The sequence below is a fragment of the Phyllostomus discolor genome, chromosome 11 (assembly GCF_004126475.2).
Source record: "Phyllostomus discolor isolate MPI-MPIP mPhyDis1 chromosome 11, mPhyDis1.pri.v3, whole genome shotgun sequence".
In the NCBI taxonomy this organism is placed as follows: Eukaryota; Metazoa; Chordata; class Mammalia; order Chiroptera; family Phyllostomidae; genus Phyllostomus; species Phyllostomus discolor.
The window spans coordinates 71,456,891-71,476,351 of NC_040913.2; the positions used below are offsets into that span (position 1 = coordinate 71,456,891).

The following is a 19,461-nucleotide window of genomic DNA, read 5'->3' on the forward strand; positions in this document are numbered from 1 at the left end:
AGTTTACAAACTAAAGCAACATAAGATACAAAGGCTACTTGGTTTTGGAAGAACGGCAGGTTTCTGCCTCACAGCTCCTCCCCTCTAGAACCTCCAAAGAAGAATAACCCTGCCACCCTCTGCCAGGCCAGCCCAGTCCTAGACTGCGCCGGGAGTTTCCCCTCCCATCCAAAATACCGTCATTTGGGAAAAGCGGGCAGCTGCAGCATAATCATCCAGGCGTCCTTGAGGAAGAGAGCCAGAGAGCCAGTGTGTGCCCTCCTTTTATTTTAAATCTTCTGGCCTATAATTCCCTGTGCTCAGGAGGCATTCAGCTTCTCAGCCAATCCTCTCCTAGACTGTTTACCAGGGCCTCGGGCAACCACCTCCTACAGCCCCTCCTTTCTCCTCCCCAGTGATCCCGTCAGACCTCTTGTATCGCTATGACATTTTCAGAGAGCCAAGGCAGTACCACTTAGGCTTTCCTGTTGCTTCTTCTGTGTTAAGCCCTTCCTTGTTTCACTGTCCCCGGCATTAACAAATGTACCCTCATAGTCGCTTGGACTCCTGTTGTGACATCTTTCCTGCATGAAGCCAAGAGCCCACACAACAGGCTTGCCCTAGGCAGACCTACTAAGGGCCAGGTCCCCTTTGCAGTAGCAGCCTGATGTATTTGTCCAGAGTCAGATTACTTGGACAAATAATCTCTTTTTTCTTTTCTTTTTTTTTTGCCATATAATAACTGTGTAGCTTTTGAAAGCTATTGAACTCCATCAGGTCTCAATATCCTTAAAATTAGCTAGTACTTATCTCATAGGCTCATTGACAAGACTAAGTGACTTGATATATATGACACTTTAAAAATAGTAAGAGGTACATAGCAAAACTAAATATATTAATTATCTTATTAATTTATAGATTCAAGAGTTGCTATATGATGATATTCTATGTATTAGATAATTCTCATGTTCATTTGCAGAATTCATATTGTTTATATTTAATTTTTGAATTGTATAAGGCTGGGTTGATAAGCAAAGTTATATTTTTTGCTTGTTATTTTAATGCTGGGAATTTGGGAGGGATTTTTTTTTCAGTTACATTGTAACAATTAATTAAATTTTAAAGGGAACCATCAAATATCACCTCCTGTAAGAAACATCCCTCAACTCTTCTAATTAGAATAAATCTCCTACTCTGTGCCTATATTATTAGTCTAACAATTAGAAAAGTAACAACCAATGGAAATATCACAAAATGTTTTGTCTGTTAGACTATAAACTCACTGGGAGTAGTGAATGCGTCCTATTAATTTTGAACTCCCAAGTGTCTCCGAGAGCACCTGTGTGAAAGCGAATGGAGCTTCTGTGTCGTTAATGACTTCCTCTTCTCCGTAAGTGTTGTCAAGTGAGGACTGGGCTCTCCCACTGGATCACAAGGAGAGCGTTCCAGGGACCCTCACGTGAGAGGCTGCGGTGTGGTAGGGTTTATTTGTGTGGAAATAGAAGCTGCCGCTGGGTTTCCACTGTCCCATCTCCCTCTGTCCCTCCATGGGAAAGGTTCAAGCTTGTCCTCAGTAGGGCCAACACAAAAGCCAGTGTCCAGTTTCTGCTTGGAGCCCGCAGGTAGCTCAGTCTGGATCCAGGTAGCTTAACTCGTTCCCAGCTGCTCCAGTAGCAGAGTTTGTATGGTTGTTGGCCATGTGGCTGCTAAGGCCACATAGCTATGGAGAGGGAATATGTGAGCACACTGGGTGGACACATTACCAGGTGGGGAGGAGAGAGAGAGAAAGAGAAAGGGAGAGAGCTTCTTTGTTCTCCTGGGATTATATTAGCTTGGGTTTTTGACAGACCAGGTGCCTTTTCAAAAGAACCAATCAACTTCTCTGACTTTTGTGGGCTTTGGAAGGGTTAACACCTCCTAGTTAGGCCTACAGGCCCTTATGGTTCAGCACCTCCTCCTGGCCCCCCAACAATCCAGTACTAGGTACTAGAGTGGGGTGGCGGGAACATTAATCCCCTTGGCAACGCAATGCTGTGATCTCCTGGGGAGTGAAACTGTAGCTTCCTGGCTAAGCAAACAGGCTTGTGCTCCCTAGTTTATTAAGTTCAATGTCTAGTTCCCTTGTGCTCCCCTTCTCTAGTTAAATACTGAAGGTAAAAGAAGTATTTCCTCAGAAACTGGGTGAATTTCCTCCTATGGTGGTTAAGAGCTCACTCTTTTGGTCCAGATACCTGAGTTTATACCTGGCTTTGCCTTTTACTTGCATTTTAAAAACATATTTCTTGACTTCTTTGCGTCTCAGTTTCCTTACCTGTAAAATGGGGAGGATAATACTACTTATTTCAGAGAGTTGCTTTGAAGATTAACGAGTTGATGTACAAAGACCAGTTGGAGCAGTAATTAGAAGAGTGAGCTCTAAATAGGCATTTGCTGTGTTGCCAGAAGTGTTGGGGAGGGAGTCTTGTCATTGTGTCCCAGATGCCAAGAAACTCAGAGAACCTCAAGTGCACATTTATGTGCCAAATTTTAAGCATTTCTGAACTTCGAACTTTTCCATTGTTTATTGTCACCTAAAACAATTGTGTGAAAATGAGTAAATTTCCATCTTTAACTGACCAACTCTAACTCTTGGCACCAGCTCTTAGACAAGGGTAAAAGAAGTTCAGGGTGATCCAGAGAAGTTCAGAAGTTCAGAACTGAGTATTGTATTTAATATATTAGAGTGAGGGAAAAAAGATATAGCTTATGTATAAGGAACTTCAATTATTTATTGTCTAAATTAATTATAGAAAATAGGAGATCAAGAGTACTTAATTTTCTGAACTCTTTGTATGAAAAAGATACATATTTTAAGCCAAATTCTCCTCACTTATAGAAAACAACAGGTAGAAGAATATACCATTACAAACTTCTGATTTTACTAGGACACAGACAGGGATGGAATTGTCATTAACTCTATTTAAACAGGATCCATGTTACTAAGAATTCATTACATCTAGCTAAAACCTTTCCTTACAATAGGATGTTAACTTTACCCTCTGGCAACCCTTCCCAGTTGACCACTCACTGTGATGAGCCCATGTGGGATGGGGAGAAGAAATAGTAGAATTTCTTTAGAAAGTTATCCAGTATTTTGTTGTACCTCTCCCATTCCAGAGACAACTTAAAGGGAAATCAGGAATCTTGTTTTCAAAAATCACAGTGATTTGTTTTTTTAATTTTCCATTATAGTTAACATTCAACATATTAGTGTCAGGTGTACAGCATAGTGGTAAGACATTTATGTAACTTACAAAATGTTCCCCCGATGAGTCTAGTACCTACCAGACACCATACATTAATATTACAATATTAGTGACTATATTCCCTATGCTGTACCTTACATCCCTGGGACTGTTTTGTAACTGACAATTTGTACCTCTTAATCCCTCCACCTTTTCCACCAGCCCCCCAACCATATGGCAACCCTCAGTTTATTTTCTGGATCTATGAGTGTGTTTGGAATCTCAGCCTCCATTATTTGGACAGATAGAAGAGAATCGACTCTGAGGAACAAATGTATACACTCTCTGTGGAGAACGCCAAGCTAAGACTTAGTCTGGCCATCACCTACCCAATAGCAGTGCAGTGTCAGTGCCAATGCCCCTGGCTCTCCCCTCCCACTACCCACCTCTCCGCCCCATGTCAGGTGGGTGTGTTGCTCTAAAGGAGAGGATATAATGTGGGGCCTTGCAGAGGAGACCAAAGATATTCTTCGTGTCAAAGTGATTCAATGCTAATTAGGTAAAACCATCTCTGAAGGAGAAACTCCTGATGTGTAGCCCTGTGAGGTGTAGCTGTGAAGCCAGAGTGACCAGTGTACCAGAAAGAACAGAAAAAACCTTGACCTAGAGCCAATAAATGGTCCTGAAAACTTATGTACATATATCCTAGTACTACTTTATATTTTCCAGTACTTTGGCACTGTATTTTATTCCGTCCTCACAGTTACCATGTGAATGAGACAGAGCAAGTATTTTCACACTCATTTTACAGAAATATGAAACATTTGCCTAAGGTCACAGACCGAGTAGGTGTCCAAAATAAACCCCAGTTCTTGGTCTCCTGACTTTCAGTTTAGTGCTTTTGAAAAGCATCAAACTCTACGACATGGTGATCTTTCTGGTGATCACTTAAAAATTACACTCATGTACATACACATATGTATTTGGTATACATGTACACATGCATGCATATTTTTGTTATAAACTTATATACACCTATTGCAGAAATATTGACTGGAGAATAAAGGAGAAAAATGTGTACCATGCACTAGTAATATGTGTGAATTTTGCTGTAAGCAGAGATTCTGCTTGATTTCCTTGGGTTAGTTTGGGTGTGTCTGAGAAATGATGCTAAAATTGTTTTTGAATGTTTCACTTTAGAAATATGTGACTACATTTCCTTCTTCAAATGTCCTTGGGTATATCCAACTCATCTCCTCAGAGCTAAGCCTTTTCTAAATTGAAAGTGCTTGCTAATCCTCTACCCATACAACCTTTGTGCCTTTTTTCTCTTCTCGTCTTTAATAGAATACCCATTTTCTGGCTGACCATTTGCTACCTCGTGAGATCCTATCAAGTCATCCATTTCCTCCCCAAATTCCCTTCCTTTCTAACCCACTTGCTCAAAGTGAAGTGAAAAAGATGGAAGTTGTCAAAAAAGCTCTCCTCCCATTTTAACCTAATCATGTGACCCTAAGTAAGCCACCTCACTCGTCTGAGCCTTTATAATGAGTTTGGTCATCTTTATAGTGAGTTTGACTCATATGATTCTTAAGTTCCTCTTCAGCCCTAAATTTCTTAGATTCCATTGGTAAATAAATTCATGCCAGAGAGTGAATGCCTGATAACTCTGACCTTCTAGGAAAAATTATACTTCAAATGTGACTTCATGGTAGCACGTATTGACTTATTCATAAACTCACTCAACCTTTTTTAATATTTACCTAATATATTTATTACATATGTATTAACAACTGGGCATGCATGGGTATGGTAAACGATAGTGTCCCCGGTATCATGAAGCTCATATTGTAATGAGAATATAGACAAATGAACAGGTAACTGTGAGAAAGTGTGATATTACTGAGTTGGAAGTCCAGGAATCTGTTCGCCCTGCATGAAGGGTAGCAGTGTGGAGTAGGTCTCATTTGGAGCAGTGTTTAATTATAGTTATGAATAAAGCAACTTTTAGGTATTTTCTTATATCATTTCAACTTTTATTGTTACATTCTGATTATATAGAATAGGTCATACCACCTCTAACATAATTGCTTTTTATTGTTTTCATGCAAGGAATTCACAGATCAGAAAAAACATTTTGAAATCTTTTATCATGCACTATTCAGAAATTGTTACATAATAATTTGTGAGTCTAATATAATGAGTAGCATATTAATTTGTGAGTCTAATATAATGAGCATACACACACACACACACACACACACATACACACACATATAATCTCTGTCCTGACAAAATGTACCCTTGCTTGGGTTACATTAATCTACCTTCAAAAGGGCCCCCTCAGTTGTACCTCTCACATTCTTTAGAAAATTCATGACATTGGTTCCTCCAGTTCCTTTAGTTTCCATTTCTGGTGTCTCTTTGGAAGGTGCAGTTTTTTTGGACTGCCTGCTTGCAGGATTCAGAATGTATGAAGTTACTATTTCCAAATGGTAGTTTCTCAGAGAGACCATAGCTTGCACACAATCATTATAAGCTTTGGTTAGGCTATCATCCTTTTCTGAAAGGACAAAGTCTCGCACTGAGGGGCCTGACTCTAAGGACTGAAGAAATTTCTGGTGAGCTGGTGGCATGTATGTTCGCATTTCCTGGAGGAATGCAGCGGCTGATGCTGAAAGAACAAGAGAAGGATAAGTTAGTAGAGAGACAGAAGATTCCGCAATCCATGAGGAAGGGCAGAGTGGGGTCAAAGTGGCTGCAAGATCACAGACCAGTAGTACAGCATAGGACAATGAGTTTTTAACCATCCTATTAGAAAGCTGTTATTCTTACTAGTAATGGCAATTATTGTAAATGTTTTTAAGTTTGAAAAACAGGTGAGCTAAACTCAGTTTTTCATAATAAAGATTTTTGTTTGTGCATCCTTTCTCACTGTCCTACTGTATTTGATCATCTGGAAGAATCAATGACGTAGGCAGGGTATATACATACATATATATATATGTACATATATATATGTACTTTGTACTGGACAGATTGTGACATCAAGACTAAGAGTGTTCTAAGGATCATTTAAAAATAAGTGAATGGACTAAGAAAAAACCATATTTTTCCTTAGCTCGAATAAATAGAAGTTTAGGGGAAAAGAGAATAGTAGAAAGAAGTCCTTCATTTAAGACCTTAAAAGGAGCGTAATGAATGTGGCTCATCTTCACCCTTCAGTCCAGGCATTGCCCATGGGTTGCCACAACAGCGTGGAAGGTGGGACAAGAGCAGTGTGGATCCTCTTGTCCTTGAAGTTTCCACCTCCCCAATTCTTACTCATAGTCCTGTCTCATTTGCAGGTGACATTTTCTTTCTAAATCTGATTGTACATTTTTAGAACATGGAATGTAGGTTTCACCACAGTCAATCAAGCTTTATAAATATATGTTTCAATGCCAAGATTGAGAGGATGATGAACTTGGGTTTGAGTTTTGCCTTCAGTGCTTTCTAGCTGGTTAACAGGCAACAGGTCACTTATCCTCTTTAGCTTTCTGCTTCTTCATCTGTGAAATGGGATGATGGCAATACAATCTCTACTATGCTGATTCTCCTAAAAGCACTACATAAGCTCAGATAAGATACAGATAAGAAGGTATTTTTTAGGTATTAAAAAACTATTGCATTAACATAGATGTTTATTATCATTTTCTACTCACGTTCGCCAGCACTCTGCTTAATGCCCAGCAGAACATCAAAGCACTGGAAGATGCTGCTTTGGGCTGCACTACCCCCAGCAAACATTTCTGGCTTGTCTGAGACTCCTTCGTACTGAAGACCATCTGGCAGTTGGGAGTTGCCTTTCCAGCTGGGTCAGGAGGAAAGAAAATCATTATTTGGATTAATTGCCAAATTTTCAGACATAAAATCTTGCAATAGAGGATGAATGGAAGGTGATAGGTGATGTGAGATACATTTCATTATTCTCCTTCCATATTCTCCTTTGCATTCATGTGCATGCATAAAAATAACACACAGCACGGTTCTGAACAAATTTGGTCTACGTATTCTATGGCTAGAGCTTACCTTTGCATTAGCAAAGATCATCCTCCCTCTTTAAAATGACTAGCTTTTCTGTCCATACACAAGCACGGGCCTCACCAAGTAATAACAGATATAATAGTCTATTCTTTTTCTACAACATGTATTTTACCTATTTAAAAAAAAAGTATTTTCTAAGCACAATGGATAGTGGGGACCATTAGTGGGAACTTGGTGGATTCCTTATGTTAATTGTGGAAGAGAAAAATTCAAACATAAGGCTACATACCCAGCCAAGTATATGCGAAGAACATTGAAAAACTGGTCTGGGTCCAAACGGCCTGTGAAAACATTGGATGTGTTTAGTTAGGGTGTGAAAGGAAATCAAGCTAATGTAAACAGCTGATAGCTGACTGCAGCAGAGGCTACAGGAAAGGCAACCGGTTTGTCTGCAGTCTGTGCAGAGAAAGCCCCTGAAGACAAGCTCACATTCACTTGCACGCTCCCTGGTGAGCCCTGCTCATCTCTTGTGCCTCCTGAACAGGTTCTACCATAGGACTGTCCAAGAGCCTGAACCCACCGGCCACCCTTGCTCGCGCATTAATTACACTGTCAACATTTCTTTAAGGTTACTTCCTGTGCTTTCTGACATAACAGATCATTTCCTTTCACGAAGAAAGAAAGAAATCTCAAAAAATGAACAAACAAACAAAAATCCAGAAACGAGAACCCCAGCAGTCCTATGGACTACATTCCTAGGTTCCCCAACACCCGCAAAGCTTGCTAATGTCTTTGATTTCAAGGTCAGTCTTCTCACCAAGCACCACTCAGCAGTAACTCAAATACCAGTGATATAAGCACATATTTGTTAAGGCCATCTAGTAGCGCAAATTTCTTCTTGCAAATCTTGCTTATGTAATTTTTTTTGGTTATTATTGTTAGCTGTCAATTTTGCAATACTTTTGAGTTCAATGGTTTTCTTTGTTATTTCTTAGTTAACTTGTGAAAAAGCAGAATTTGTATAGAGCTCCTATCAAGCAGAAGTTAAGTCCTTCAGAACTTAAACCAGCCTGTACCTTTGGCGAGATTCTCCACGGTTCTTAGTGAGAGGCAAGGATTTTTTTTTTTTTTTTAGTTAAATATATGCAGCTGGAAATTCTGGCTTCACTGTTTTCTACCTCTGTAATCTGAGGTCATTTATCTTATCTCTCTGAATTTAGATTCCCTTCTCTATAAAATGAACATGATAAAAGCTACCACCTAGAAAGCACAGATTTAGTAAGATAAAATAGAGTGAAAACACACCCACTAAGTAAGAGTGTTTTTGATTCCATTTTGTCAGCAACTCTATATCTCAGATAATCAGAAACATTTGTTTGAGGCCTACAATGTCCTATGACATGCAATACTTGCCACGAATTTTTTCAAACTCTTCCTTGGCATTGTGCAGACAAGAAATTATATGAAGGAGTGCCTTCTGCAAAGCATCTTGGTCCTGATGGTCCAGTGCTTTGAATATGGAGGGAATGTTCTAAAAAAAATAAAAGGAAGAAAGAAAAGAGACACACTTAAGATTTACTAAACAGTGGCACAGAATAAATCCTCCTAAATCTTAATCCCTAAATTAAATTTGGGATTTTTGCTTCTTTCTTGAGCTGAGTTTCTCCAATCATTTAACTAGTTTTCTTACGTATTCTTAAGCTTGGATTTGTCTTTCTTCATTTATCATTTAGAGATAAGTTTATAGAGTTTATATATATATTTCTCTTTCTACTTCTGATGGGCAAAGCCATTAGATTTATGTCATTATGTTCCAATGCCAGTTTGCACTGAAAATATTCCTCTTATTGAGGTTTCAAATTTGATTAAATAAATGGCTCCTCCATTTTATATTTTAAACAATACATACAAATAAATTCAGTACTTGTTTCTTCCAGATGATCCTTCACCTTCAATTAAATAATCAAAGGCTGTTTTTATTTAGCCAGGATAAAGTCACTTTATGCGTTACACAGTTCAGTTACTAGGTGATTGCTGTGCTTATATGAATTAAGATACACATTTTGTAAGGTAAACAGACATACGTTTATCGCTTTAGCAGCTTCTATTTCCACCAAGAGAGAAGTGAGAAAGAATGCTTTAGTGCAGTCCCCACCAGGAAATGAAAACAGGACGTCCATGTTCCTAAGAAAATGAATCAAGAAAGTCAAGAATACAGCAAGGATATTGGGATAGTTGTTGACTACTTCATAGTTTTTAAGCATTTTTACTTCTTCTATTTTATTTTCAAAATAATCTTGTGAGATAAATATTACAGGTTTTACTATCCCCATTATATAGAAACATTCACTTTAAATTCATTGCCTAAGATCATATAATTAATAAAAAATTAAGCTGGGCCCTAAAGATAAGTAAGTAGAAACTTAAAAAAAAAATAAGATTAAGCTGAGACTTGAAATGCCATTCTAGAACTAGAAATTCCAAGACCATTTCTGTTACTCCATTAATTTTTCACATGCATATATAGGAGCATACACACACACATATTCATACCTACATATATGCATAGCATTTACAGAGCTATCTGTGAGGTCTGATTTTACGAAGTGGTCTTTTTGCTTTTTGCAAACTGTATTCATATCCACATTTTTATCTGTGAATCTAATTCAGTTTCTCAGTGGTTAATCTGCTACAGAAAGGAATTGATGGGCAAATTCAAAATATGATTGTTGATTGGCAAATTCAAATAATTGATTAGACCCTATTTTCTTTCTTACTGAAGTTTTGCATTGTTGTGAATGGGTCTCAGTATCTGTATATTTGTGAGTTTCATAATAGTTAAGCTCATGGTCTCTGAAGCTGGACTACTTCTGTAACCTAATTCCTGTGTTAATTTGAGCTTGATATTCCTTCTGCTTCTGCCTCAGTGTTTCCACCTATGAAATGAGACTGATGATAGTCTCTCACTTAAAAACATTCCATAGCTTCCCATTTACTTTAAGATACTGTTTAAAGCCCTTATCATAGATGAAATTCCTATGTAATCTTTTTTAAAAAGTTTATTTCTTCACTCCTTTCCCATACTGTTACTTTTGTCATTCATTTATCAGCAATACTAGCCTTCCTTTAGTTCTGATAAGGCACCAAGCTTTTTGTCAGTGGCTTTATTTTCACTCTTGCTTTATCCTCCTCTATAAACACTCATTATTTCTCGTTCCTCTAACTAATTTCTGCTTATTCTTGAGAACTCTGCTTAAATAACTCATTACAATGGATTTCTCCTTCATCCCTTTCATTTGGCTAGAGTTTCCAGTACTTTATCTTCTTACCCCTTCTCGTAATCATATTGCAATTTACATAATTTTCATATACCTCCTTTCTTCCCCATTGGTCCAGCTTCATCAGGGCAGGCTGATACCTATGACATTCACCTTTATTTCCCTACCTCTTAGCCTCTGTTTGGTACATAAATCAAAAATAGCAAGGACTGAGTCAAAAAGAACAGCTGTATGTTTCTGGCCACTGAGGTCATTAAGTCATAGATACACAGAGGTATGTGCATTTTTTACTTATATCTATTAATTGTATTTTTATATAGGCAAGTATTACTTTCATATGTATCTATAGCGATAATATTAGACAGTCACACAACAGTCACAGATATAATTAAGGATACAGATTGTTTGCTCTTTAAACAATTATTTGAATTACTATTTTTGCCTGAATTCAATTGGCCTTTTAAAAAATGCATTTGATGCATATTGATAAGCCTATATTTACTTTGAATAACAAATAATCCTTAGGCTAAAATAAGAATCAAATACTTACTCATAACTCATGGGCCTTATGAAAGCAGCAATGAAGCAATGGACCAGTTGGAAGAGAGAAAGAAAACCAATGGAAAAAAATAAAATGGTTTCAAGTTATTGTTATTAGATTTAATGTCACTATTATTAAATGTAATACCTCCTATAAACTATTTTTATTAGACTTAATACTACTGTTAGAGGTAAGATGTAGTCAGATAAAAAATATACATGTTTTTTATATTTCTCAAGTAGTCATGGTAAGCCCTTAACTTAGGACTTCATAAGGGAAATAAAAAGTCAATATGCAGGGAACACATATGAATGGTCAGACTGGTTGGACACAACAAAAAACTCCTAGACTAAATCCTTTCATTTTGGGCCATCTCCATGTCTAGAATATTCTCCTGCAGTTTCACAGCCAGACCCAGAAGGTACCACAATTCTCTTATTTCTTCATTGTAGCAGATCCCATAACTAAATGGTTAGAAATGGCCTAAATTCTGAGCATGCTGCTCCAAAAACCCAGACATTGCCATCCCTCCTGCTGAAGATGATAACTCCTAAAGTCACTTGGATAGTTAAAAACCCATAGGTCTCAGAAACATGTTAATTGAAAATCCAGACATAAAACAATTCATATTCTATGACCTCATCACTATGAAATGAAATAACAGGAAAAACTAACTTTTGATGACAAATCAGAAAAACCTGGGGTTAGAGAATGGAATTGAACAGAAAGAGGCACAAAGAAATTTTCTCAGGTGATAGAAATATTCTGTGTCAGACTCATCAAACTGAACACTTAAGATTTATGCAATTCATTGTACATTAATTATATACTCCTGTCTCATATATGTAGAATACATTTGTGGTTATAGATACACCAAAGAAACCTCACCCCCAAAACACTGAAGAAAACTGTGTAGCTAAAAGTTAAACCAATGACTAACTCCCTTTTGATTTTAAATTTTTTTTTAATTTTAAAATAATTTTTTGTTGTCATTCAAATACAATTATCTCCATTTTCCCCCATACCTGCCCGACCCATCCCTGCTCCCTTTTGATTTAAAAAGCATGCACTTCTTTCATTTTTGTTATAATTACTGCTTACATACCCCTCAGGATCTATTTTCTTCCAGTTTGCCAAGACACAGTCTGCATAAAGCAAAATGGGAGGCAGCCCCAGCTTCTCAGAGAGTTCACAGTAAGGGATAGCAATATTGCTGGGCAGGACCTAATTAAAGCACAATATTTAGTATAAACGTTGAAGTATGTTACCTTATCTTCTGCTTCTTGGGTATCAAAACATTAGCTGTCATATAGAATGGCATTTGAAAACAAACATGTAATTTTCTCTTGTTCATTTCACAATTTTGTCCCAGTAATTGTTAAATGTTTGGGTTTTGGATTTGCATTGACATGTACATACTGCAATCATCGAGAAAAGCCAGATGTAGAAGGCAAGAAGAACAAAGGTTATATCCTTGACCATCTAGTGACCCCGCGAGTAAATTATGTTCATTCATTTATCCTTCCCATGAGCATTGGTCTGGCAACTCCTCTTTACAAGATACTCTTGATCCACCCACAAAGCAAAGATGAAATTAATTGCCTCAAAGAAGCTCAAAGGCATTTGTAATTAAGGCTTTTGGGAAAGATACATACTACAAGCATAAAAAAGATGGCTGCTTTTAGAACACAGTACTGACAGAAACTCTCTACTGAAAGATTTTTTTAGAAAACTTCACTATAGAGTGACATTAATGCTTGGTTTTGATGGCTTACCTTGTTGGCAGAAGGAATTATCCTCATTTTGTATTCCCATGCAAAATACATAAATTGGAGTGACACTTGGTTTATCTCAGCTCATTCACTCACCCTTCCTCAAAAGCCTGTTTAATGACTGAGTTTGAGAGTGGAACTACAGCTCCTCCCCCTTCCCCCCTCAACACTTCTTTTCCTGAGCTTGTTCCTCATAGAATTCTGTCCTGTTTTGGACCACATAATAACAGACTCCTATCCCCACGGGGACAATCCTGATGAGCAGGTACACTCAGCAGATCCATGTTTGCCACATCTTCAAGCCACATTCTCCTACTGCTCCATTACTCATAAAGCTGACATTTCATTTTCCAACTGCCTGACTTCAACTACCTATATTTAGTTTATAATGAGAGGGTCCCGTGTAATAATTACAGTCATGCTTATCATCAGCATCCTATGGTCGGAATATGCATATCTAACCACACAAAGGACAGGCATCTGTGGCCCATCTGGGGCAGTGGGTGGTGGGCCTTCAGTGATAGAGATGGTGTGACCACTCCACAGTTCAGTGAAAAGTCACGGGGCTCTAATCCAAGTGGCTTCAGATTAGCGTGACATACCTGGAGATGATGATTTAACTCAAATACCAAAAGTATTAGAATAGAATTATTGACTCTTAAAGTGCCATTTGGACATCTGCTTCCCTTTGCAGATCTGGTGCCACTGGGAATCGAAACATTTTGTTTGGCAAACGATTTCCCCATATTCCAAAAGGAAATGAACTGTGTCTCTCTCTGAATTAGAGAAAATGGTTAATTTCAAATGGTTTGGGACAAAGAAAGGAAGTGTTCTAACACATCCTAATCTATTATAGACACTTGTGCAGCTGCAAAGAAACTCAGTTGCTATTTTTTTACCCATTCTCGAGGAAAGTGTGCCTTATAGTGATGTAGCTTATTTTTATCTATTTATTTTCTCTTTTGTATGATTTCACTTACATTTTTTAAATCTTTATATATATTGTTTTCACTGCCAGCTTCTATAATTTTTTCGAAGTGATATGGCCATACAAAAACTGGATAAATTAGAAAATACATTCCTATGTTTTATTTTATAATTCTGATCTCCAGCCTGGTAAATTTATTATCTTTTGATTCTGCCATGCGCATTCTGGTCTCCCCATTTTTTTGCTAGTCTTCTCTCTCTTTATTTTCTGCTCCCCTCCCCTTTGGATAAGCTTTACCAATCTTCCAAGAACTAATTGAAATTTCACTTCTTTCTGGAAGTATTTCATGACCATATCAACTACTGGTTAGCTCCTCTGGACTGTCATACTTCTCTATCTAGAATATGCTGCCCTGTATTACTGATGCTGCATATGGGTGTTCTTTTTATACACAATACCTATGCATTTAGCAAGACTCAGATTCCAGCAACTCTAGTGAGACTGTGTGCTCAGCTAGGTTGTAAAACTAAAGCAGGTCTTAAACTTTTTGTGTTATCACAAAACTAGCTGCAGCAGTTCCATGATTTTAAGGAAGTGTAAGATGTTCCATGATTATGCAGAACAACTTTTTCCTCTTCTCTGCTTATCAGGGGATGGCTCATCACATAGGTGGACTATATCAGCTATTCTACCTTTAAATAGGAGGTGAAAAGAAAAAAACGAAGCTGGACTACCCATTACCTTTGTCAACAACGGGAAAACTCACTAAATGGAAGAAGGTGCTTCTGGAATCTATCATATTTCTTTGTGATTTAAAGGTTAGATATTACCGTCTGTGTAGGTTTCATGTGATTAGTGATGCTGATAAAATACAAGATAATATTATTTTAAATCTAAAGTTACTGTTGATGAGAGTAGAGTAAAACTAATATATAATATATTCTTCTATCTTGCCAGATGTAAGCTAGCATTTTAGCATTAACTAAGAATAGCTATATAATGTTTATATCTCCCCAAAGTCATAGTTTTCATATTCAAATATGTTGATAGTAGTATTATTTTATACTAGTAAAACACTTAAAACAAGTAAAGTATTTTTTAACACCAGATTGAATAAAGTTCTGAAACTCAATGAAAAATTATAAAGTGATTTCACATGATGAGTAGGATGATTATACAGTAACTAAAAAAATGCTTACAATATAATTTAAGTGAAAACACCAGGATGTGTATGTACTTGCACAGAATGGAACAACTGTGTTATGTTAGTGAAAGACTAAGCATTCAATAATGATCACAGTTGACATTGTAAAGTCAGTGAATGATTTTCTCTTTTTTTCCTATTTTCAAGCTTCACAAAATACAGTTACAATAATAGTTTCAGAATGTTTTTATGTTAAATGTAAACTGGATGTAAATCTATCGTGTAGCATAAGAAATATTCGAAAATCTCCAGACCTTACGGACATCTTCATCACCTTTGTACCACACATATGCCATGGTGATATACCCCAGGACCAGACGTGCGAGGCGCTGTTGCCTGTGTCCTGAGAGGCCATCAATGCTGATCATTGGTAACTGAGAATAAATGGAGAGGTTGGCTCACATCAATAGGAGCAACATTATAGCCTCAAAACCAAATTAAAATTGTTAAGAAGTTAAAATAGAAGAAGACCAATGTAATAGCTATTCAAACCTTCTCTACTTCTGCACGAAGTTCACCATTCTCAATCAGGTCAGGAATGTTTTTAGCAATGGAAATCCAGGGATCATATCGGAGAGGTAGTTCCTCCTTAAAAAAAAAAAGATTTTTTTTTACCAGTGGACGTTATTGTAAAATAGTTTTGTCTCCCACTGATAGCCTATCTGCAATGCAGCCCCAACACACACTTACCTGTCTAGCTCTATCAACACCTGTTGTCAATTGCCATCTGCACACTCAGGGCTAACACCTTCTCTGCATTCCTCCTCTTCTCTCGAGTACTCTCATCTGCCTCTTTTTCAAAGGTCACCTTCGAAGTTCCACTAACATTCCCCTAACTACTGCAGTTTACACCTGTGTCCCCAGTTATGAAGCCTACGTATTATATACCTTTTCCTGTTGTTAAGTAATGTATTTGTTAACTGCTATTTTTTTTCTTCTCAGATGGATTTTAAGTCTTTTTGAAGGAAAGAATAAAGAGATTTATTAAATGTCAGTAGTACACGAGGCACTCCACTCAATAATTTCCCATTTAATTATTGTAGTGACCAAAAAACGTTGATTGTTGTTTCTATGTCATAAATCTGGAAAGCAAGGCTTGGACAGTTTACTAACTTGTTTTGTATAAATAATTTATTATGATTCAAACATGTTTCCAACTTTCAACAACCCATGCTCTTTTTTACATCTTACTACTCAACGGTAAGGATTTCATCATGCTGTTAATTCTAGTTTCCTTACAACGCTGGGCACAGCACTGGACAAGCAAGAAATTCTGTATGTACACATGTTGATTTCTTGCTTTGGTTTCGCTATAGGTTTATTTTTGCCAATAAGATTAAATGAAATCCAAATAAAAGTATCTCCCTGGATGTTAGCATATTTATAACCTCATTTGAAGGGAATATATACAAGCAAAAGACCTAGAAAACACTCTAAAATAAGGTTCAGATACCTGGACAACTCCCCACCTGCCCTGATTCTATTCCTCCTTCATTAAGCTACTTCCAGACATGCCCTTGATGCCTGTGGGGATGGAGTGTAAGTCAAGCGATTAAGTGAAACCAACATGAGTGAACTTCATAATATAAGCACCTTATGAAACAAGAAGATAAATGTACTATAAAATTCAAACATTTTCAGGCGTTGCAGTTAATTGGCCAGTCTTAATCTGCTAGAGCAGACTTTTAGTAACAAAATATCTAGGTAATATATTTACTAGAGTGCCACCTTTTTTGTCTGCTCTGAGTTCTTCTCCCTCACCATACAAATACTGTGCTCTAGTGTTTTCAGTTTTCATATTTATCTTTTGTCATGTGTTTCATTGTGTAGCACACCAAATTATTGGTTGTTGTTATTTTCCCCCAAACAACAGAAATTCATTTTCTGTTAAGTATCATGATTAGTGTCCTTTTAGACAGAAATTTCAGCAAATGTAAAATTCAATCAATAGTATACTTCTGATTCAGGGGATGCCTAAATGGTACAATCTTAATTAACGAAGAATAGCAAGAGAACTAACTATTCAACCTCTGCTAGATTAGAAAATGCATTTTGTCCCTACATGGAATTAGAAGACATACTAATTTCCTCTGAAATAGGAAACAGATAGATGATAAGGAATGGGATGATTTTTTGAACTTATAATGTGCAGGAAAGACCTTCAGTGAAGACCATCACATATCCCTTAATTTGTCTGTGTGTGTATCACAGCACTGAATCTAACTTCCTAAGCATCTCAAGTAGCGGCACTGTTTTTCAAGTAGCTCCAGAAGAGGTTTTTTATTTCACCTTTTTTTTATTGTTGTCACTATTACAGATGTCCCCTATCTCCCGGTCCCCTTTGTCCACCTCCACCCAGCCTCCTGTCCCCACTCCCCTGGCTTTCACCACACTATTGTCTGTATTTGCCCTTGGAGTTTTGCTTTAACCCTTGGAATCTGTTTTAGAGGTCTCCATAGTTACTGTGATTGTTTCATTTTTTAAGAAAACTGACTCTTTGGCGGAAAAAACTAAATATGGGTTTTGCAATTTCTGAAGAAGTATTTATTTAAATTGTACCATTGATAAGTATATCCTTCAAACAAGCCAATCCTGGTAATTGTGCATGCTTGTATGAAGAGGGAGCAAATATAAAGTAAACTAGGTGCTTTTAACAACAAAATTAAATCCTATACTTCATATCCTTGAATTAACTTAATAATTTGAAAAATTGAATTGGGAGGAAGAATTTGCTATAGATGTGCCAGTATTACAAGATATTTACAGTATGTTCTTTCTCTTTCCCTTTTCTTCTTTTCTCTCTTTCAACCTCTCTTCCTTTCTTCTTTCTTTTTTCCTTCCTTCCTCCCTTCTTTTCATTCTTTCTTTCATCTTCACCTGATGATATATTCATTGAATTTAGAGAGGAAGAAAGAGCAAAAGAGAGACAGAGAGATGTTGATATGAGAGAGAAACACTAAATGTTGTTCCTAAGTACAGTCAGATTGGAATCTCTGACTAAAAATGTATTTGCTGCATTTAAAGGTACTTTCTATAGTGTGGAGTTTGGTTGTGACTCAAGTCACAACCAAATGGAGTTATATTGTTATAAACTATTGTTCCAACATGTAATTTGTTCCTGGAAACAATCTCCTGGAATTTCACTGTCTTGTTAATCCCCAGAGTAGGGATGGGGTGAGGAAGCATGCCCTGTGATCTTTCCTTCTTTGAAGAGAGGCAGCACAGTGTAAGTGTTTTAAGATCATGGATTATGGAGTCAGACTGATTAGGCTTCATATCCTATTTCTGTTGCTGCTGGCTTTGTGAGTTAGGAGAGTCACTTAAATGCTGCACAGCTTACATTTCTCATCAGAAAAAATGAGGTTAGTAACATACATACTTTTTAGGGCAATTGTCAAGATGGAAAAGTAAATATTTGTAATTTGCTCCAAAATGCTCTATAAATGCTAGATAATTACATTATTGATGATACTAAGATAGCTTTAATGGCATTCTTTAGAAGATAAATCAGGGAAATGAAGTTGTTAAGGCAAACAGTACCTGCATTTCACTTTGTAGAGAAAACTATGAAAAAAATTCAGACTCCCTTGAATATTATGCTTAGTAACCACAATCAATATTAATACAACACACTTGCTAAATACGCCATCTCAAAAACCTAACCAAAGTTCAGACATATACTTTGTATAGTTTAAGGTATACCGGGTCAAGAAAAGGAATTCCTTTGACTCACAGATCTGTTATTCCTGTTTTTCCCCCCTCAAAAATGCCCTCAGAAAACACAACTGTATTAAACCAAAATACTTGTATTGTCTCCTTATCTCATCACTGTCTATATCTGTGAAAATAGGTAGTACATCTCAGACTAAATGTCTAGGTAGAAAATTGTAAGCTTGTTAAGTGAGACCCATTTGTTAAAACTCTGCCTTCAGTTTGGCCCACTTCCCCCTTTGTTCAGTAGGAATTTCTAAACCACATTTCTTTTTTCAATAGAAATTAGCTTGTCCAGGTAAGTAAAAATGAGAACACATTTTAACCATAATTCAGTACCCTCTCTTACCAGTGGATTGGGCAGAGCAAAGCCCACATGTTCATCTACATGGTATTTTTTGCTGATTTCCTCCAAGCTTTTCATAGTGGATGCGTGATGTTCCGTTCTTGCAGCCCACTCCTCTGGCCCTCCTCTCTGAGCATCTATTTATTCTGAGGGTTGCCACAGCTGATGACCACAACTTATCACGTAAGCAGTAAGAATTACTTCCACTTTCTGAAGTGCAGTTTCATTTTTCAATTTCTTTATTTGTAATTTGATAAATAATAAAACCACTGTTCATCACAGAAAGAAACTAAAAGTTTGCATTTCATAGCAAGTCTTATCACTGGAAACATCATTTGTTTAGAGGGCAGGTCAGAAAAAACATAATTGGACTAACACATGATAATAGGTAACCAGAAAAGAAGGTTTTTATTTTATGGGAACTTTTAAAACTAGTTTAAAATGATAAATTT

At 37.0% G+C, this 19,461-nt stretch overlaps 1 protein-coding gene across 1 annotated transcript; it reads right to left on the minus strand.

Moving 5' to 3' along the window:
- Positions 1-2,748: 2,748 nt before the first annotated feature.
- Positions 2,749-19,168, minus strand: IDO1 (indoleamine 2,3-dioxygenase 1). The gene is made up of 10 exons (XM_028526319.2): positions 19,013-19,168; positions 15,445-15,540; positions 15,207-15,326; positions 12,154-12,272; positions 11,058-11,072; positions 9,314-9,413; positions 8,643-8,760; positions 7,519-7,570; positions 6,908-7,056; positions 2,749-5,877 (listed from the first exon to the last, which is right to left on the minus strand). Exons 1-10 carry the CDS (start codon positions 19,085-19,087, stop codon positions 5,522-5,524), a joined length of 1,200 nt encoding a protein of 399 aa, XP_028382120.2. The 5' UTR covers positions 19,088-19,168; the 3' UTR covers positions 2,749-5,521.
- Between the last annotated feature and the right edge of the window lie 293 nt (positions 19,169-19,461).

What these genes read in the sequence shown, in the direction of transcription:
- IDO1 (XM_028526319.2), bottom strand. Translation starts at nt 19,087, where the DNA reads ATGAAAAGCTTGGAGGAAATCAGCAAAAAATACCATGTAGATGAACAT. An exon ending in TTCGTGCAGAAGTAGAGAAG is followed by an intron (nt 15,327 to 15,444) that starts GTTTGAATAGCT and finishes ATTTATTCTCAG; the next exon opens with TTACCAATGATCAGCATTGA. An exon ending in CTTCGCATATACTTGGCTGG is followed by an intron (nt 7,057 to 7,518) that starts GTATGTAGCCTT and finishes CTCCTGACCCAG; the next exon opens with CTGGAAAGGCAACTCCCAAC.